This window comes from Arachis duranensis, chromosome 8 (assembly GCF_000817695.3).
Source record: "Arachis duranensis cultivar V14167 chromosome 8, aradu.V14167.gnm2.J7QH, whole genome shotgun sequence".
Taxonomy (NCBI): domain Eukaryota; kingdom Viridiplantae; phylum Streptophyta; class Magnoliopsida; order Fabales; family Fabaceae; genus Arachis; species Arachis duranensis.
This window is the reverse complement of record NC_029779.3, coordinates 651380-670690: the sequence shown is the minus strand read 5'-3', so window position 1 is coordinate 670690 and position 19311 is coordinate 651380. Positions and strand designations below refer to the sequence as shown.

The 19311-nt window shown below is 35.1% G+C and overlaps 1 protein-coding gene and 1 pseudogene across 3 annotated transcripts; both read right to left on the bottom strand.

Moving 5' to 3' along the window:
* LOC107460043 (signal recognition particle 19 kDa protein-like) overlaps nt 1–4862 on the bottom strand; it is an 11458-nt pseudogene extending 6596 nt beyond the window's left edge.
* A 2448-nt stretch (nt 4863–7310) lies between these two features.
* On the bottom strand, nt 7311–13640 carry LOC107460071 (uncharacterized). 3 transcript variants are annotated; one of them, XM_016078394.3, is made up of 18 exons: nt 12893–13041; nt 12577–12664; nt 11856–12172; nt 11555–11632; nt 11228–11448; nt 10932–11024; nt 10657–10740; nt 10437–10547; nt 10018–10123; nt 9852–9914; nt 9637–9690; nt 9399–9456; nt 9050–9126; nt 8606–8676; nt 8468–8528; nt 8303–8362; nt 8105–8167; nt 7311–7869 (listed from the first exon to the last, which is right to left on the bottom strand). In XM_016078394.3, the coding sequence occupies exons 3-18, from the start codon at nt 12141–12143 to the stop codon at nt 7741–7743; spliced, it is 1617 nt and encodes a 538-aa protein (XP_015933880.1). In that variant the 5' UTR covers nt 12144–12172; nt 12577–12664; nt 12893–13041; the 3' UTR covers nt 7311–7740. The 3 variants fall into 3 exon arrangements, with proteins under 3 accessions (XP_015933880.1, XP_020984097.1, XP_015933878.1); XM_021128438.2 differs by having other exon boundaries at nt 12577–12679; nt 12893–13032; XM_016078392.3 differs by lacking the exon at nt 12577–12664 and having other exon boundaries at nt 12893–13640.
* Between the last annotated feature and the right edge of the window lie 5671 nt (nt 13641–19311).

Here is a 19311-nt window from a genome sequence, read left to right as displayed (position 1 = left end):
ACCACCTCCATGGACTTTCCTGTTAGAGTGCCTATGTTCCATGTCCCGAATCTCAACCTTTTGTCGCTTCGACCTTTACCTTTTCCTTTGTGAACTAGCTTATTTACCCTCGTCCGTTCACAAAAACGCGGGAACCCTTGCTCATTTAACACTACATCCGGGCACCGATGCAGCGGCTCTTGCTTTGACACCGTACTCGAGCCATACGGCGCGTTACTTCCGGGTAACGACCTAGCTTTAGCGCAATAATGTCTTTGATTCATGTCAAGGGGGTTCGGCTATATTTTTACGTTGGTTGCCGAAGACCTAACACAACCCTCCTCCTTTATCCGGGCTTGGGACCGGCTATGTACCGCAAGTGTAACATAGGCGGAGTTCTACAGAGGCATACCAACTTCAAAAAATACATAGTTAGCAAAATTCATCAAACATGACAAAGCTAAGTTCTCAAAACATAATTTTAATTAACTTAATTGAACACAAAAATACAGCACGGCAAAGCACAAAAAAAACATAGCACAGCAGTGAAGAAAACACAAAAGAGTACAGTACATCACAACAGTAGTGAGCAGAGCTAATCAATAATCATTCAATAATTAATAAAATTTCTGAAAAAATAAACGAAGAACAAGCACTACTAAGTGAGCAGAGAAGCCATTGCCTTCTTCGATCTGAGTAGGGAAGTGTATGAGAAAAAGTGGTTGAGCGCGACGGAATAGTTATTGGTTCACTGGTTTACTGGTCCAACCGGTTCAACCATGGTTCAATCGAAATAACCGTTTTATAATAAAATAATAAATAAAATATAAATAAACATACTAAAACATCACCATTGTTAAGCTTGTTGATATTGATAATATACTCCAACTTAGAACGGAAATGACAAGGGTTGAAATCTTGATTCAGACTTCAATACCATGTCAACAACCATCTCTCCTCCATGATTAAATTCTAGGAGGAAGTTTAAGATTCCTTATATATCTAAAACTATTTGAAAAACTTGCACAAAACAAGGAAATCTATAAAACTAGTGCCTAAAGTTGTCATTTATAAATACACTAACTTAAAATATAGTTCTTTTAAATACGCAAAACTACTACTTTCCTATGTATGCATTTCTTGAATATCATATAGTGACAGATCCACAATCTAAACTTAGGTTCTGTTGACCCTACACTTGTCTACTTTGCCGTTGAACAGAGTTGGAAACACGAAACAAAGTTGCAAGTAAATTCTAGTTTCTAACCCTGCCAACCCAAATTTCAGCACCTCTAAATTCTTTTAAAAGCTCAGTTACTAATATGCAAGGTCAATTATTAGAGCGTGATCCTCAAAATCTTAGTAAAACAACACATAATTTCAATTCAGCAACATTAAACAAGATAATCCATATTGATCAGCACCATGCCATAATTCATCTTTACAAAGTTCTAATTTATTGTGGTCTATGTATTTATAAGCATATACAGATTTATTGTCAAAGATTGGAATTAATTCCAACATATCTTCAGAAATCAAATAAGAATTCACTGAAGTTATTTATGTCCTCCAAATTACCTCCATATTTATGCCACAATGAAACTTATCTCACATATGCAATAGTAGTACCTTAGCAGCTTCTTATGATTATTGCTCCTTAAAAAATCATTCTTCTTGTCTAGAATAATTTCTATTTAAAAAACAGATTTTGTCGAAGTGATAAATTACTGTAGTTATGGGATAGAAGAATAAGAATGAACAGTGAATCAGTAACCAGGCAATGCAATTTATCATCAAACAGTAATCCAGTAACAGAGTCATCAAAATTGAAATTTATCGTCAAGCAGTGAGCAAAGCCAATCAACCAAGAACAAGTCCTGAGCACTAACTGAACATTCGAGACATTACCTTCGGCAGACGGATCCAAAAATTTTAAACAGTGGGGGCAAACATGTAGCATATAAAAATAACAAAAAAAAATTTATAAATATTAAATAATTATTTATTTATTTATTATAAATATTGATATATTGATAAGTAATAATGTGGTTATTAATTCATTTTTTTGTAAATTAAATATAATAATAACAATAATAATAAATGAGATTAATCAAAATGATAAATAGATTGTCTTCTAATCAATAATAAAAGTGAAATATATTTTTATATGAATTATGTACGATAAATGATATTTTAGAAAAAAAATTATACACCGAATCTCTCATATTCTTATTATATATTTTATAGATTATTTAATAATTATTCAATCATTTAATAAAAGAAAGACCTAAAATTAATTTCAAATAATAATAATAATAAAATTAGTTACTTAGATAGATAAAAATTCAAAATGTGTTATTGTTTCAATTAATTTTTAAATAATTTTTAATTAAATTTATGTTTGAGAACTAATTATCAAAATACATATTGAGTATAAAATTTAATTTACTCGTAAATATTATAAAGTTGAGTAGAAAAAAAATTCAAGGATATAAACTTCTACTAAATAAAGTTATTAATCAAATAATACTATAATAAAATTTTGTTTTTTATTAAATTAATTTCATATATATTTTTATTTTATCCTTTTAGATACAAATTAATGTTTATTTTTTATGTATTGACTGTGTAAAATTTTTTACACAATTGTCCAATTACGTCTATTTTTTTGGATGATTATTTATGTAAATGCAATTAATATAAAAAGTAATTATTTTTTATGATATGGTGGTTACGTAATTGAATACACGTGTAAAATTATTTTACACTAACCTTGTATCAAAATTTGCCAACAAGCTATAACTCAAATGGCATAGTCTTCCCACCCTCACTTATAGGCCTCGGGTTCGAGTCTCACTCTTAACTTTGGAAAAAAAAAATCGTGTATCAAAATTTAATTCTAAAATTAAAAAATATATATATAATGAATATTTTAACACAATTTAATAGGTATTGTCCAAGCTTCCTCTCTTTCAATTCTTTGGAATGGCAGTAGGTTAGATAAGTTTGTCCCTAAGAGGGGTCTTCGGCAAAGAGATCCTATGTCCCCTTACTTGTTTGTTATTTGTATGGAACATTTAGCTTGCTACATTACTAATCAGGTTGATATGGGTTTATGAGATCCAATGGCTGTTTCTAAAGGGGGACCAAGGGTCTCCCATCTTATGCAAGATTCTGAGAACCGGACCGGTCATCGAACCATTCTAGTAACTGGTTCACTGGTCCAACCGGTCTAACCGTGGTTCAAACGAAAAACCGTTTTAAAATAAAATAATAAATAAATTATAAATAAACATCCTAGAATATAGAAGCAGCTTCTGAGTGACTATTGAAAGAAATGCCAATTCAAACAGTACAAAGTGTGAAGATATCAGATAATACCATGATTTATTGAAAGAAACCCAATAAACAACACTATAATCGCTGTTCCAAGAAGTCCTGAGAGAATGCAAAGCTAAATTAAAACAGTAAATACAGAAAGTAACATTTCAAAGAGAGATAAAAAGTATATCAATACTCAATACTCTTAATTGTTATTATCCTATTCCGCAACCTATGCAAGCTATAATGTACAAATACTTTGTTTCTACTCAAATATCTGTACCGTAGGCATATCTGCATCATATACTAAATTAAACTTCCTAATTGTGACTATAGTTTTGATAAAATGGCAGTATTTGTATAATTTTTTTTTGTGCAAAACGGAAGGCCAGACTAGCTAGCTTTAATTCTCTTACAAGAAACTAGTATAACTTGGAAAACAACAATGATAAAGCCACTAAGAGATTCTATTAGTTCCTACTAAACAAAACAATTATATCAAAACTAAGGGTGATTTTCAGTATTAAGAAATCAACTGTGTCTCTTGAATCTCCAATTCAATTATGCCAGGAAACCAAAGAGCTCACTTACTATACAATGAACGAGTGCAGAAATAGAACGAAAGATGAAGAGGTACCAGAGGGCAGAAAGAGAGTTAGTTTTCTTGTTCCTGCAAGTGTGAGCACGCGCTGACGCTGCGGAAATCCGTTTGCTGGTTCAGATTGCCATTTTCCTTCTCAGTTCAGATAAAGAACATTGACAATTGAGAAAGATGATCAACACAACGCAAGTGAAGAGTGAACATTGACAATTGAGAAAGACGATCAACACAGCAGAGCCACAAAACACACAACAGCACACGAGAACCCAGAACCCACAACAGCAGCACAGCCAGAAAATTAATAGCAGTACAAAATTAATACTACCAAGAGCATTCAGCATTCAGCATCAGCAACAAAAATTATCATTCAGCAACAAACAGCATTTGATTTGATTTCCATTTTTAGCATTCAGCAACAAACATTACAAAACAGCAACAAGTAATCCCTAATCACACTAAACCTGAAATCAATAAAGCTAAACAAAAATTTCAATAATGATTTGATTTCCTTTTTTAGCAGCAACAAGAAAATTTCAACAAAAATTTCAAGAACTAAAGAAAGAGCAGCAGCACAAAATCAACTCTTTGATTTTCCATTAATCCATTCACAAGTTCACATTCAAAAATCAGCAAACAGAGCATAAAAGAAAGAGAAGAACCGAAGAAGTGAAAGCAGTGCCGCTAACCTTCGACGGAGACACGGACGGCAACCGGCGAGACGACGGCGAGCGGCAACACGGCGGCGAACTGCTCCAAGTTCGAGAGAAGCCAGGGAGGAAGGGGACAGGGGGAAGGACGACGCCGAGCTACAAGAGAAGACGCGGAGGCGCCGACAGCACGGACGGCGGCGGCACTGCGGCAGAACCGTTGCAGGGAGAACCTAGGGGTTTGGTTGGGTGATTTTGACCTTTGCTTCGGAGTTCAGATAGTGATTCACGATTTGGAGGGGTGTTGGGGGAAGGGGATGAGTGAGTGAGTGAGGGCTGAACGTTGTTTTTTTTTTTTAAATAATGAAAACGACGCCGTTCACAAGACCGGTCGGTTTTCAGTTTGGTCCAACCGGCCGGTTCAACAGCTTTTGAGTGGTTTGGAGGTGGCGGTTTTAGGAGGAAAACCGGGCCATTTTCACATCGGTTTTTGGTTGAATTGGTTCGATCGACTAATTCGATCCAGTTTTCAGAACACTAATCTTATGTTTGCTGCTGATCTATTACTTTTCTGCAAAGCCAGGAAATTCCAAGTCTAAGTTGTTATGAATTCCCTCAACTTATTTTGCAAAGCTTCCGCGATGAGAATTAATTTAGATAAATTCAAAACTCTCTGTTTCAAGAATGTTTCTAATAAAAGGAAAGAGATATTCGCTGAAATTTTTGCCATTAGATTCACCCAAGATCTTGGAAAGTAACTCGGTGTCAATCTTAATCACTCCAGGGTGTCCATAGCTTCCTTTAATAGTGTCTTGGATAAATAAGGAGTCGACTTGCTAATTGGAAAGGGCATCTCTTGAATAGGGCCGGACGGCTCTGTTTGATTAATTTAGTAGTGACCTCTTTACCAGTTTACCAAATGCAGGTTTCGTTCTTTCCTATCAATATCACTAATAAAATATCTTTGTTAATACGCCAATTTCTTTGGAAGGACTAGGTTGAAGGAAGGTATATGAGTCTTGTCAATTGGCAGATGGTGGGCACCCCAAAGAAGTTTGGTGGGCTTGGGATTAGAGACCTTACTTGCGCCAATATAGCACTGTTAGGCAAACTTGTCTGGCAGTTTTTTCAGTGTCTAGAGAAACTTTGGGTTCAAATGCTTGCTACTAAATATAAGAATAGAGGCTTGTCCTCCTCTAAGAATGCTTCCTATGTTTGGACAAGCATTGTGAAGGCTTATCAAGTTCTGAAAGAGGATTTTTCTTGGTGTATTGATTTTTTAAATGGTTCTTTTTGGTTTGATTCTTAGAGAAGAGAATATGCTGTTGCAAATGAGTTGCCATATGTCCACATCACATATATAAGACCTTACTATTTATGATCTTTGGAGAGATGATTGTTGGAATTTCAATGGGATTTACACTACTATATCTACTGTTTTGTCTCTAAATATTAATTCTTACAATCCTGATGTGAAATTTGGGGACATAGCAGGTTGGAGATGGGATACATTAAATTCAAAAATTTACTCTTCTAGTAGTAGTTATTTATGGCTTTGCAAGCATAAATATGGATGGGAGGAGATTGAAGAGTGGCTCTGACTTTGGAGAACCACGTACCTGAGAAATTTAATTTTTTGTTTGGCTTTGCCTCCATAATGCTCTTTCAACTGTTGTTTTTAGACATCACTGTGGACTTTCTTCTTCTGATTTGTGCCCACGTTGCTTTCTAGCTCCGGAAATCGTCCTTCATTGTTTATGTGATTGTCCAAAAGCTAGTGTAATTTGGCAAACTTTACATTTTAATGATATTCACTGTCCATCCTTGATACAGTGGGTATTTGAATGTAAGAATATCAATGCTACTCTTTTCTTTTTTGATCTTTGTTGAATTTGGAGAGACATGAATAATGATATTTTCAATCCTATGAATTCTTGGCTTTTTAAGTGCTATCATTATTCTTAACATTTGATAAGGAATTAAAGTCTTTGTTCACTAAACTTAACGGTGTCCATTTATCCTGCCTGAGCTCATCTTGGTCTCCTCCTCCCGGAGGGATGTTTAAGATTAATAGTAATCCTAGTATCCATGGCGATTGTGTTGACTTTGGCTATATTATTAGAAACTTGGATGGAGCTTGACAATGTGGTCGTATTGAGGTAGTGTCGCTAGGAATGGTACTTTGTTGTGAGCTTCTTGCTATTTGAAAAGGATTACTTTTAGCTTGGAAGGCAGGATAAAAGCAGGTTTTTTTTGTGAGATAGATTATTTGAAAGCTTTTCTCCCCATCCAAGACTGGTTTACTAACATCCAAAGTTCAGATCATGATTTGGTTTCTAAAATTAGTATTGCGGTTGCGAATGCTATGGCAAAGTTTGAACAATATCCCTCAAATTAAGTTGTTGGAGCCTTGGAATGACCCGCCTTACTTACAAGGGACTTAGCTGCTGGTTTTCAGGAGGCTTTCCTCTCCCTTTGTTTTGTTTTCTTTGTTTTCTTTTCTTTCTTGTCTAGTCACAAAAAGAAAAAAAGTTAGTAGGGATACTTGCCCCCACGAAAGCATGGATCCGTCCCTTGTATGAATCTGTTGCCGTGCCACACCCCACTAATTTGCCGGTGTTTTTGGAAAATGAAAGAAAAGAGTTAGCGCAGGGAGGTTGAAAAGGAGTTCGGCTTCAGTTTATTTAAAGGAAACGAGAAATGCTTGGTTGAAAACCAATTGGAAAGCACAGAAGCAACGGCTGGTGAGCAATTGGACCATATCAAACTAAATAGATTCTATTTGTCTTCACTTTATTCTCTGATCAAAATCAAACGTGTAACGTTGATTAGGATGATTTGTCTATTAACGGCCACTAAAACTAACGAACAGATTACAATATGCAAGTTTATATTGAATTGAATTAAGAAAAGGCATTTTATCTAATCGCGGCTTCGTATTTTCACCACTTGCATTCTATAAAGCGCCTAATGAAACTATACAAGGCTAATATCTAGTAAGCATTTTTTTTCAGCAGCCATTTAAAGACCGACTTAAAAGGGGACATTGAAAGACATGTAACCCCACAGAAAAACATAAAGAAAAAGAGTGAAGGGAAGCGGAGACAAGGAACAAATTGTAGAAGAGCAGAACATAGCTTTCAAAACCCCAATGAACGCTGCCCTTGAACTCATGCATTCATTTTACGTGGCTCATAAGCCAGATCCCACAACGCCAAATTCATGCTGCATAAAATCTTCACTGGGTCTGTAATACTTGTCTGGTGAGTACAACGCCAAGTTGGATACTTGGCTTGAATAAAGGCAGGCAAATCTCTCAACCTGCACCACACATATTACGGAACCGAATTGAAACGATTACCATCAATTTTGATCATGTTTAGGGAATAAAAAGCATCCTCCTCTTCATGCATGGTTCTGATATGTTAAAAGTGTGATTTTGCAAGGCTTGGTATGTGATTTGTCTAACACTATTACGCTGCAAAGTCGGCCTAGCAACAACTTAGAGTAAAAATTAACTACAAGTGCAATGTGCCATGGACTATTCAAATTTTACCTGATGAGCAAAACGAGAGTTCTGATAACCAGTTTTCAAAAGCTGACCCCATGGCTCGTGAAACTGAAATGATAGATTAAGAACAAAACATCTACTATCCAATGAGAATTGATATATTGACTATAATAAGTTTGTAATCATCACTACTACTAGAAAGAGTACTAAAGATAATGAAAAAGATAACAGGTGAATTTCTACCTTTTGATGTAATTTTCGCTGAGCTTCTTGATGACTTAATCTCACACTCTCCCTCTCAAGCTGAGAAAATAATGATAATAAATAATAAAAAAAATCAATCACTTATTATCGAATCTCTGAAATTGCAATTCAAGTAGGAGATGAGCATGGACGTAAAGGCCCAACCTCCAATTTTTCAAGCTCCGTAGATAGCTTCTGCTTGGCATCACCATCTGGATTTTTGAATCTGAAAAATAACGCACTACTCTAAGACCGCAGACAAAAAATGAGCAGGACTTATGAGAGGTCCAGAGTTATACTAACTTGAGAGACCACTTCAAATGATGTATCTCATCTTCAATGCGATCACGCTCGCTCCTCAGGAATTGAAGTTCCTGTACAAGACTATATATGTAAAATTCTTCCTGAATGTGTATTGGCTTGTCAATTGTCAATCGACAAGAGGGACAAGAATTCAAAAGAACGCCTTATTAAAAGCATCAAAAGCCTATTAAAAAGTATTCTTAAAAATGATAGACAACCAGAACTATTTTACCATAGCAAAAAATTTGATATGATTGTTGACTCTTAGATAGGCGTAGCATTCCTACCACTTTATTCTATTCAATGATAACAATTGACTGTACTTGACCTCTGTTAAAATTCTAGCAGTGTAGCATAATTCAAATCTTTTATGGATTAATTTATCCTGGCCATTTGATCAAAATTTTCAAAATAAAAAATATATGTAATAAAATTTAAATGTACCTTGCGGGTATCTCTTGACTCCCACAGCAGCTGAACCTCCTTCTCAAGCTCTGGTATTACAAGCATGGTCCTCCATCCTGCTCATTGAGCACATAGCATCACAATAAGATATAAGTTACTTCAAGAAGAATCCGCAAATATAAATAAATTTTTAAAGAAGGAATTCTACATAAGCAAGCAGCGATTGGATTCATTTATTGAAAAATTCAATCAATTTCAGTCTCAGATTTTCATGTATCTGTACTATTCCTCAGATCATAGCCAGAAGAGATAACATAAAAGACTAGTTAATAGAATTGAATGCAAAAATATATTTAATATAATAGCTGGAAGGAATCATATGATATACCAAGAACCTTTTTGCTGCGTAGTATATCTCCGTAAATGTGATCCCCAACATACAGAACCTACATGTAAAAGCATTCAAATTTTCACAGAAAACTTTAGTATTGCAGCAACCCACAATTACTACAGTTCCTAAATCAACTACCACGATTATATTAAAACAATCGACTTGTCAAATCAAAAACAAAATGATGTGAGTTATTACCAATTGTTCACTTATACTCCGTAAATAAAGACAGTACCTGTGAACTTGATTCAATGGAAAGTAGCTTATGCAGATGAGCAACATTGCCTCCCTACAATAGAAGATCATAATCACTATATATATTCTGAATGAAATGCTCAACTATCAAACCATTATTGGATAGAGATGAAATATTAAATTAACACTACCTTCAAAACGTTCCACGTAAACTTAAAAAACTTGTAATTTTATGTAAGACGATGAATAATATACCTGGAATACTTGGCAAGCATGATTCTTCTGTTCTGTGAATAACCTTGCAGAGATATTACCCACCTTCCATTAAAAAAAAAATTAAAAAAAAAGAGGAAAGGGATGATTCAAGTTTTCATACAAGACCATTGAAGAAATCAATAATATAATCTGCTGTACTGCTAACCTGAGGCATAGGAGAGCCATTATCTGTATTGAGAAGCATTCCAGTCTCAGGCACAACCCCAAATAGGTTGGCACGATTTTCCTCATGAAAAAATCCTGGCTTTGCACTGTATGAATTGAAGAATTGATTGGGTTAACAACAAAAAGTCATGTTATATTCTCATAAAAATATGTTTTAAGTTTTAACTTGTATGTTTCTTATAAATTATCTAGTTCATAAAATGTGTGATACATGATATCTCATCAAAGGAAAACAAATTGCAAGTACAATGCACAGAATAATATAGGGACGTAATAAAACTTGCATGTTGTGGAAATGAAAATTCTACAATTTGATAATATAGGGCAAAATTCACAATATCCAGAATGATGTGGCCAAACAAACATAAACAAATACAGATCCTTGGAAAAGAACATGACCTGCCAGTGATAACAACATCAAAGTATTGAAGCCAGGCAAAACTTTTACTTCCATCTACCTCACTGGATCCAGAGAGGAAATTCATGACAATGTTTGTGTAGTCCCACAAACTGCAAATGCCATATTAATGTTCCATCTGTCAGTAATAACCACAAGATGGTTTGACTAGTCATTAATACCCCTTTCTTCTTAAGGCTTACATAGAAAATTCATAAGTACCTATTTGTCACTAAAAACGTTGCACGTCCGGATTCTCTGAGCATTTCAAGCATGGGAACTATTGAAGGATCTTCATTAATATACCTGAGATAAAATTTATACCGAAAAAATGACCAAGTCAGAATAATTACATCAAAAAATTCATATACACTACGAGAAATTTAGGGGACAGCATGTTTTACAAAGGGTCATTACACTGAGTCTGAAATCTCACCACCCAAACAAAATTGTTCATTTATTTCTCACTTTAATAGGTTAGCAATTTTATGTTATACCTTTTTGGATCTTTAGCAACCATTTGCTTCAATGTTCCATCACGGTGGCACAAATCAACTGCAGCTCTAACATCTTTGTACATGCGAGCATAGCTGGAAGGAACATTCAAAAAGAATACATGCATGTAGTGAAAAACACTCATATTAGTAATTATTTACTGCCGATTGGAGGGTTTCAAGACAAACTACGATTGCAGCAGTCCTAATATGGTTTCATCTTGAAAATAGAAACAAAAAGCATACAAAAGTTTGGCAAAAAAAAAAAAATAAATAACTGAAGTAAAAATAAGACTTACTCAACACTTTCTTGAATCTTTCCAGGATTGTCATCCTTAAAATCAACCAGTTGAGCAAACAAGTAGGCTTCCGCAAGTGAAAAAAGTGTATCAATTAAAGCATAGTCAGGCTCATCAAAAGAATCACGAACTAATGTATTTCCATAGGTCCCCACTTTATCTTCTTTTGACAACTCTTTAAATCCATGGTAGGCAACTTTCACATACTTATGACGATCCATCTAAATACATACAGCCAATAGTTCAACAACCAAACAGGAGTTAAAAGTTTCATCATAGTTAGCTAGTATATTTCATCATTGAAAAAGAAAATGTGTTCAGTGTAACCTTCAAGATATTGCCTCTTTTTTTGTCAAGAACCAAGCCCCGGACCATGTATTTCCAGTCAAAGGACCAATTTAGCAACTGCAGCAGAGGTAAAGCTTTTAGCCCTAAATAACCAGGCAGAAGCAGCAGCAGCAACAACAACAAGAACGTCATAATATAATTTGATTATACCCATGGAGAACAGTAGAATAAACAAAATCCTTTACCAAAGTGAACCCCAACAGCATTTTCATCATTGTTGCTACAGGAAGAAAAATGATCAAACATGGAAAGAAGTGCTACATAAATTAATTGGACAAACCTCACGAGGATATCCCAAATCATAAACCAACTTTTTAATAGTGCCTTGATAAGCAAGAGATTCAAACGTTTCAGGCTTGTATTGAGCCAGAGTATAATCCATGTCAAATCCCACAGCAACGATGTTCTTCATGTTCAGTGACCGGTTACAAAAGATCTGCTTGCGTATATCAGTTTTACATCCATGCTCAGGAAATGATGACCATACATGTGGCTTTGCTCCATTACCAGCAGCAGGCAAATCCACTAAACTTTGGTCATGTACACCAATACCATTGTTCCCATCCATTGGATGTCTAGAATGCAAGTGATTAGCTCCTGATAGATTTAAGCCATTACAAAGAATTATACTCAGGCAGGCATTACATTTGAATCACTTTGGTATAGATAACAACCACAGGGTGTTAAAATGAACCTAAAGAACTTTCCACACTCTTGGTCTTCAAACCAGACATCTTCATACCAAAAAGACAACAATTAGCGGTTTCATTGAAATGAAAACTGCTACATGTTAATCAGATAGACATATATTTATACAGGATAACTGAGATTAATTCAGTCTCTTAGAACTAAGAAGTACATATACATTAGATGATTCAGCACAAAATTATGCAGCAACAAACCCTGAAACTTTAATTACTCTCACAAGTTAAACTGCAAAAGAACAAGATGGCGAGACCTCACAAAAATAACATTAATAGAAAGAACTTTGGACATCTTACCTTTTAGTTTCGAAAGAATTAAAAGCGCACAATGCACTAGGCTATGTTCCAACTCTAGGAATTCCCCAAGCTAGGCTCCAAGAAACACCTAGAAATTCAACTTCTGAAATTAACAAAAGCAATTCTCTAAGTTCTCCTACTTCCTACTATAATCTAATATTTCCCACCACCAATCCATAATGAAGACTTGACCGAACTAGAGACTTGCTTAAAACAAACAACGCAAGGCGACACCAAAAAATCTTAGAGCGCAAGAAAACGGAAACTCGGAAATCGAGGCAAACGAGAGGGAAAAACGAAAACGAAAAAACCGAACCTCTTGAGGTGGCGTTGGCGAGAGAGCGAGGCGGTTTTGCGGAGATTCCAGAAGAGAATCGAAGGCGGGAAGAGAAAAGAGGCGCGAGCTGATAGGAAGAGAAGGTTGAGAGAGAAAAGAGCGATAAAGGCTTCTTCGGTATTCGCATGGCGAAGTGATTGTTAAATAGGCATAGGCATGGTGATGATGATGGTGGTCGTGGAGGTGGAAACCGCGATTGCGAGGGAATCAGATTCTGCAAAACGAGCGTTTCAGGTGCAAATGCAATTACAGCTAGGAAATGCAGCTGCACCAGCATTTACCTTACCACTTAATATTCAATCTTAGTTGGAAAATTGGATTTCGATTTTTGGAAGGTATATCACACATGGCACCGCATTAGGAAAGGATTATTCCTCCCCTAGAATTGGATATAAATGAATAATAATCACTCACTAGTCACTATTGTACTAAATTAATTCATTTTCAGGAAGGAATTAATTCCCCCTTTCCTTAGTGGCTATTTATTACTTCTAGCATTGTATTTGTCTACTATGATGATTCATCTTCCTTAGACAATATTAGTGCTTTGGTGGGTTGGGAAAATGTGCGACGTTGGTGGAGAAATAAAGAAGGGTAGAGAAGAGAGAAGAGGGTGGTTCCGTTTCGTGAGTTTAGACTTGGGATTTGAGATGATGATGGTGATGCCACGTGGAGGACCACGAGGGAGCCGTGCTGGTAAGAGCTTTTTTGCATTTTTCTACTCAATTTTTCTGGTTCTGCCGTGGATAAGTAAATCCCGGCCACAATTTTTGGGAAACTAATAATAAAAATAAAGTGACCAAAAATAAAAAACTACTCAAATCAAAATCGGAATCATACGATACTAATGCCTTTTTATTTCCATCTTTATTTAATCGCTTGTGCCACGAGCAACACAAGTTTTGCGCATGTGATGTGATAACAATACATCTACATCATGATATGGACTAATCTATTATTGTTTTTCCTTTTTCTTATTTTTTTTCTTGGTAATAAACGAGGCAATCTATCACTGTTAATATTGGAAATATTGATTAGAGTGATGTTACGTGGTCCGGTCTCCGTTGCCTGAAAATGGTTTAATGTACAATAATTAATCACAATTTGAAACTGTATCAACGTTGCGTTCTTCTCTCATAGAGCATAATTGATCATGACTGGTAGTACTGTAGCACGTATAGATTGTCTTAACCAGCAATATAGGCTTCTTGTATGAGCAATAAAGAGGATTTCTTCTGAAAAAAAAAAAATCATTATTTCTCATAACAAATTTTCCATCTTTATTTTTTGAGATTCAGTTTTTTGGACGCAGCAATACCTTCACCTAATACATCAACGAACTTACAGAAATGAGCAGTGAATTTTATGAAAAGTAACAAGTTTGCCTTTAGTGCAGCGAATTTTGTGTAACTTAGATAAACCGCATGGTCCCGCCTCTCTCATTTCTCACTCCAATTTAAAAAAAAACCTCTTCTTCTTGTCATTTTTTCTTCCTATATTTTACTTCTTCTCTCCTTCCATCTCATGTCAATTTTCAAGTAACTTTTTTAAATTAATTTTGTATTTTAAATTATTTAGAGATAATTATTTAGAAATATAGAGTTAATTATTTTGAGTTAATAATTTAAAAATATAGCAATAACTATTTATACTTAATTATTTAGAAATTTTGTTATAATTATTTTGGGTTAATAATTTAGAAATATAGAGATAATTATTTTGAGTTATATACTTAGAAATATAGATATAATTATTTAAAAATTAGTGGTAAGTATTAGAGATATTTTATTGATTATTTTTTTTTTGAAGTAAAAAAGCTCAATATAATAAGGTAGAGCAACAACAGAACAAAAAGAAAACTAAACAGCAAGTATAAAAGTTCAATTTATAGTCATCTCCGGCATTGCCATCAACAACCATTAGGATTAACTCTATTCCACTCTTCGTAGCTCATAAGCGACCTATTGATAGCTTCCGCTACTCCTGCTTTTTTACTCCTGAAAATTCTTTTATTCCTTTCTATTCATATATGTCAAATGATAGCAAAAAAGCCAATTAACCACCTTTTACGCTCCTCCTTTCTTACAAGCACTCCTGTCCAACTCTCAAAATGTTGCTTAATTGTCTTTAGAATAACCCACAATCTACCATAGTTAAACAACCACGTACACCACACCTGCCAAGTAAATTCACAACCAAGAAACAAGTGATGAAAATCCTCAACATCCTTTTTCATAATACACACACACACACACTATCATGTTGATCAATAACGCCTAACCTACATAATCTCTCCTTAGTATTGACTTTACCAACTAATACAAATCAGATGAATAACTCAATTCGTGGAAGTACTAAACCTCTCCAAATAGAACTAGTGAAACTATAGCTTGTAATATCCTTTAGAAGTATTTTCGCCTGCAAAACCTGTACAAAGGATTAGTAAACTAAACGCCTGATTTATCAAATTTCCACACCAGTCGATTCTCTCTTTCAGTTGTTAAGTTGATTGACTGTAGAACTCCATAAAGTTGGTTAACTAGTTCCAACTTCTATTGGAATAGTTTCCTTCTCTATTGAAAGTTCTATATCCACTCAAATCCATCCCAAAACCTATAATCTCCTATAACAGAACTGTTCTGATTTGAAATCGAGAAAAACCTTGGAAAATGTCCTTCAACACACTACTCCTCCCGCTCCTTTATCTGCAACTGACATATATTCTTCCATGGACCTCCTCTTGTAGGTACAGACTGGTGAAAAGACAATACATTAGGATTTAAATTATTAAAAGAACACACAATCTTTTTCCATAATGGACAATCATCCTTAGAGAACCGCCACCACTATTTGAATAAAAGAGCAATATTCTGAATTACTGCATCTCCCACTCCAAACTTCCTACTCTTTTTTTAGCTTGTACTATTTCTCATTCACTAAGGGTATCCCATGTTTGATATCCTTGTTACTCCATGGAAATCTCCTCTGCAATGAAATTAACTTCTCTGCCACTGTTTTTGGCATTTCGTATAAGATGAGATAATACACTGGCAGATTATTAAGCTTTGATTAATAAGAACCTGCTTACCAACTTTATTTAACGTTTTCACTTTCCACAAATTGAATTTCTCTTTCACCTTGTCTATAATCGATTTTCAGGTCTTGACAAGTCTCAGATTTGCTCCCAGTGGAACACCAAAATATTTAACTAGTAAGGATGCTTCTTTACACCCCAACAATTTGCACATTCTCCGCGTCCACTCCCGCTCACAATTAACTGGAATCAAGTTGGATTTATCAAAATTAATACTTAGCCTAGACATCACCTTAGAACGCCACAAAAGTATCGCGTAATTTTTTACTGTGTCCTCATCCTGTGGACAGTACAGGATGGTGTCATTTACAAACTGTAAGTAAGACAATTTAATATTGTCATTTCCAACCAATAATGGAGAAATCATGTTATTCCTCGCAGCCTTACCTACCATCGTATGGAGCACATCAACAACAAGAACAAAGAGAAAAGGGAAAAGAGGATCGCCTTGCCTTAAGCCTTGCTCCATCTTGAAGAATTTATATGGTGAACCATTTATCAAAATTGACATAGACGCTGAGCAAACACACTCCTTGACCCACTTTTACCATCTATTACCAAAACGTATCTTCTGAAGGACAATATCTACAAAACTCCACTTGAATCTTCATAAATCCACATTTCATGGTATTTATCTGTTTAAATGAATGAAATTCATCGATATTTCTCACCTTTATTCATTAAAATAGCATAGTTTTGTGAATTTCTCCTAATTGTGCTTAATGATTTAAAACATACTTTCAGGCTCTTAAATTGCTAAATTTAATTCACTTTAATTTCATTGGATGCCTTGATTTATTTGTTGAGTGATTTCAGGCTTAAAAGGCAAGGATGGCTTGAAGAAGTGAAGAAAAAGCATGCAAAGGTGGAGAATTCATGAAGAAATGGAGATTGGAGATTATCATAGTCATGCGTACGCATGCCTTATGCATACGCATGAATCCCAAGTTACGTGTACGCATGAATCTCAAGTCGCGCGTATGTATGGCAGATGTGTACGCATGACTGTCAGCACGTGATTTACTTAAAATGGCACGTGGGTCGTGATTTCAGGGTTTTCTTGGGCCTAATCTAACTCATTTCTGAAGCATTTGAAGCTATTCTTAAGATGGATCAAAGGGGAGCCATTAGTCTAGTTTAAATCATTGTTTAGGTTAGAATTCTAGAGAGAGAAGTTCATATTTCTCTCTAGAATTTAGGGTTCTTAGGTTAATTTCTTCTTAGATTTAGGTTTTAATTCTTGTTTCAGTTTAATTCTCTTTATAGTTTCTTTTTCTAGTATCTTAATTTGCCTAGTTTCTCTTGTTAATTTATCTACTTTGCTACTTTTTAGTTTATGAACAATTGTCAATTTTCAATTTCCTTTAATGCAATTTGTTATTTTATATTTTCTTGATGCTTGTTTAAGTTATTGTTATTATTTTCTTGCATTTGGTAGCGTTATATTTTTTATTATTGCAATTTAATATGCTTTTCTTTTATGCCTTCTAGGTGTTTAATAAAATGCTTGATTTAACTTTAGAGTAGATTTTTGTATTCTTGGATTGAAAATTGGAAATTAGGTAACTGGTGTACGAAATTGTAAATCACACTTTTCACAACTCGTACAACTAACCAGCAAGTGCACCGGGTCGTCCAAGTAATACCTTACGTGAGTAAGGGTCGATCCCACGGAGATTACCGACTTGAAGCAAGCTATGGTTATCTTATTATTCTTAGTCAGGATATCAATAATGGTTCTTAGTTTAAATTGCGAAAAATAAAAGAACATGAAATAAATACTTGTTATGCAGTAATGGAGAATGGGTTAGAGTTTTGGAGATGCTCTGTCTTCTGAATCTCTGCTTTCCTACTATCTTCTTCTTCACGCATGCAAGGCTCCTTCCATGGCAAGCTGTATGTTAGTGGATCACCGTTGTCAATGGCTACCATCCGTCCTTTCAGTGAAAAAGGTCCATATACATGGCTAATCATCTATCAGTTCTCACTTGTGATGGAATAGAATCCAGTGATCCTTTTGCGTCTGTCACTATGCCCAACATTCGTTAGTTTGAAGCTCTTCACAGTCATCCCATCCCAGATCCTACTCAGAATACCACAGACAAGGTTTAGACTTTTCGGATCTCAAGAATACTGCCAATTGATTCTAACTTATACCACGAAGACTCTGGTCTCACGGGTTGAATGCTCTGTTGTCAGGAGATGCAGTCAAACTCGTGAACCAGGAACCCAAGAGATAACACTCAATCTAAGGTAGAACGAAAGTGGTTGTCAGACACGCATTCATAGGTTAAGAATGGTGATGAGTGTCACGGATCATCACATTCATCATGTTTAAGTGTGAGTGAATATCTTAGAATAGAATCAAGCATGATTGAATAGAAAATAGAAGTAATTGTATTAATCCATCGAGACACAGCAGAGCTCCTCACCCCCAACTATGGGGTTTAGAGACTCATGTCGTAGAAGATACAAATTTAGATGTAAAATGTCATGAGGTACTGAATGAATCTCTAAAAGTAGTTTATATACTCAACTAGTAACATAGGTTTACAGAAAATGAGTAAACTAAGATAGATAGTGCAGAAATCTACTTCCGCGGCGCACTTGGTGTGTGCTTGGGCTGAGCATTGAAGCTTCCATGTGTAGAGACTATTCCTGGCATTTAACTCCAGCTTTTGTGCCAGTTCGGGCGTTTAACTTCAGCTTTTAGCCCAGTTCTGGCGTTTAACGCCAGAATAAGGTAGAAAGTTGGCGTTAAACGCCAGTTTGCATCATCAAAACTCGGGCAAAGTATGGACTATTAAATACTGCTGGAAAGCCCAGGATGTCTACTTTCCAACTCAATTGAGAGCGCATCAATTGGGCTTCTTTAGCTCCAGAAAATCCATTTCGAGTGCAGGAAGGTCAGAATCCAACAGCATCTGCAGTCCTTTTTCAGCCTCTGAATCAGATTTTTGCTCAGGTCTCTCAATTTCAGCCAGAAAATACCTAAAATCACAGAAAAACACACAAACTCATAGTAAAGTCCAGAAATGTGATTTTTTCATAAAAACTAATAAAAATATACTAAAAAGTTGCTAGATCCTACTAAAAATTATATTAAAATATCCCAAAATACGTATAAAATATCCGCTCATCACAACACCAAACTTAAACTGTTGCTTGTCCTCAAGCAACTAGATAAAAAAATGGGATAGAAAGAAAATCAAGAGGCAATAACATCTCAGAGTTTTATATGAAGCTCAAATTCTCATTAGATGAGCGGGACTAGTAGCTTTTTGGTTTCTGAACAGTTTTGGCA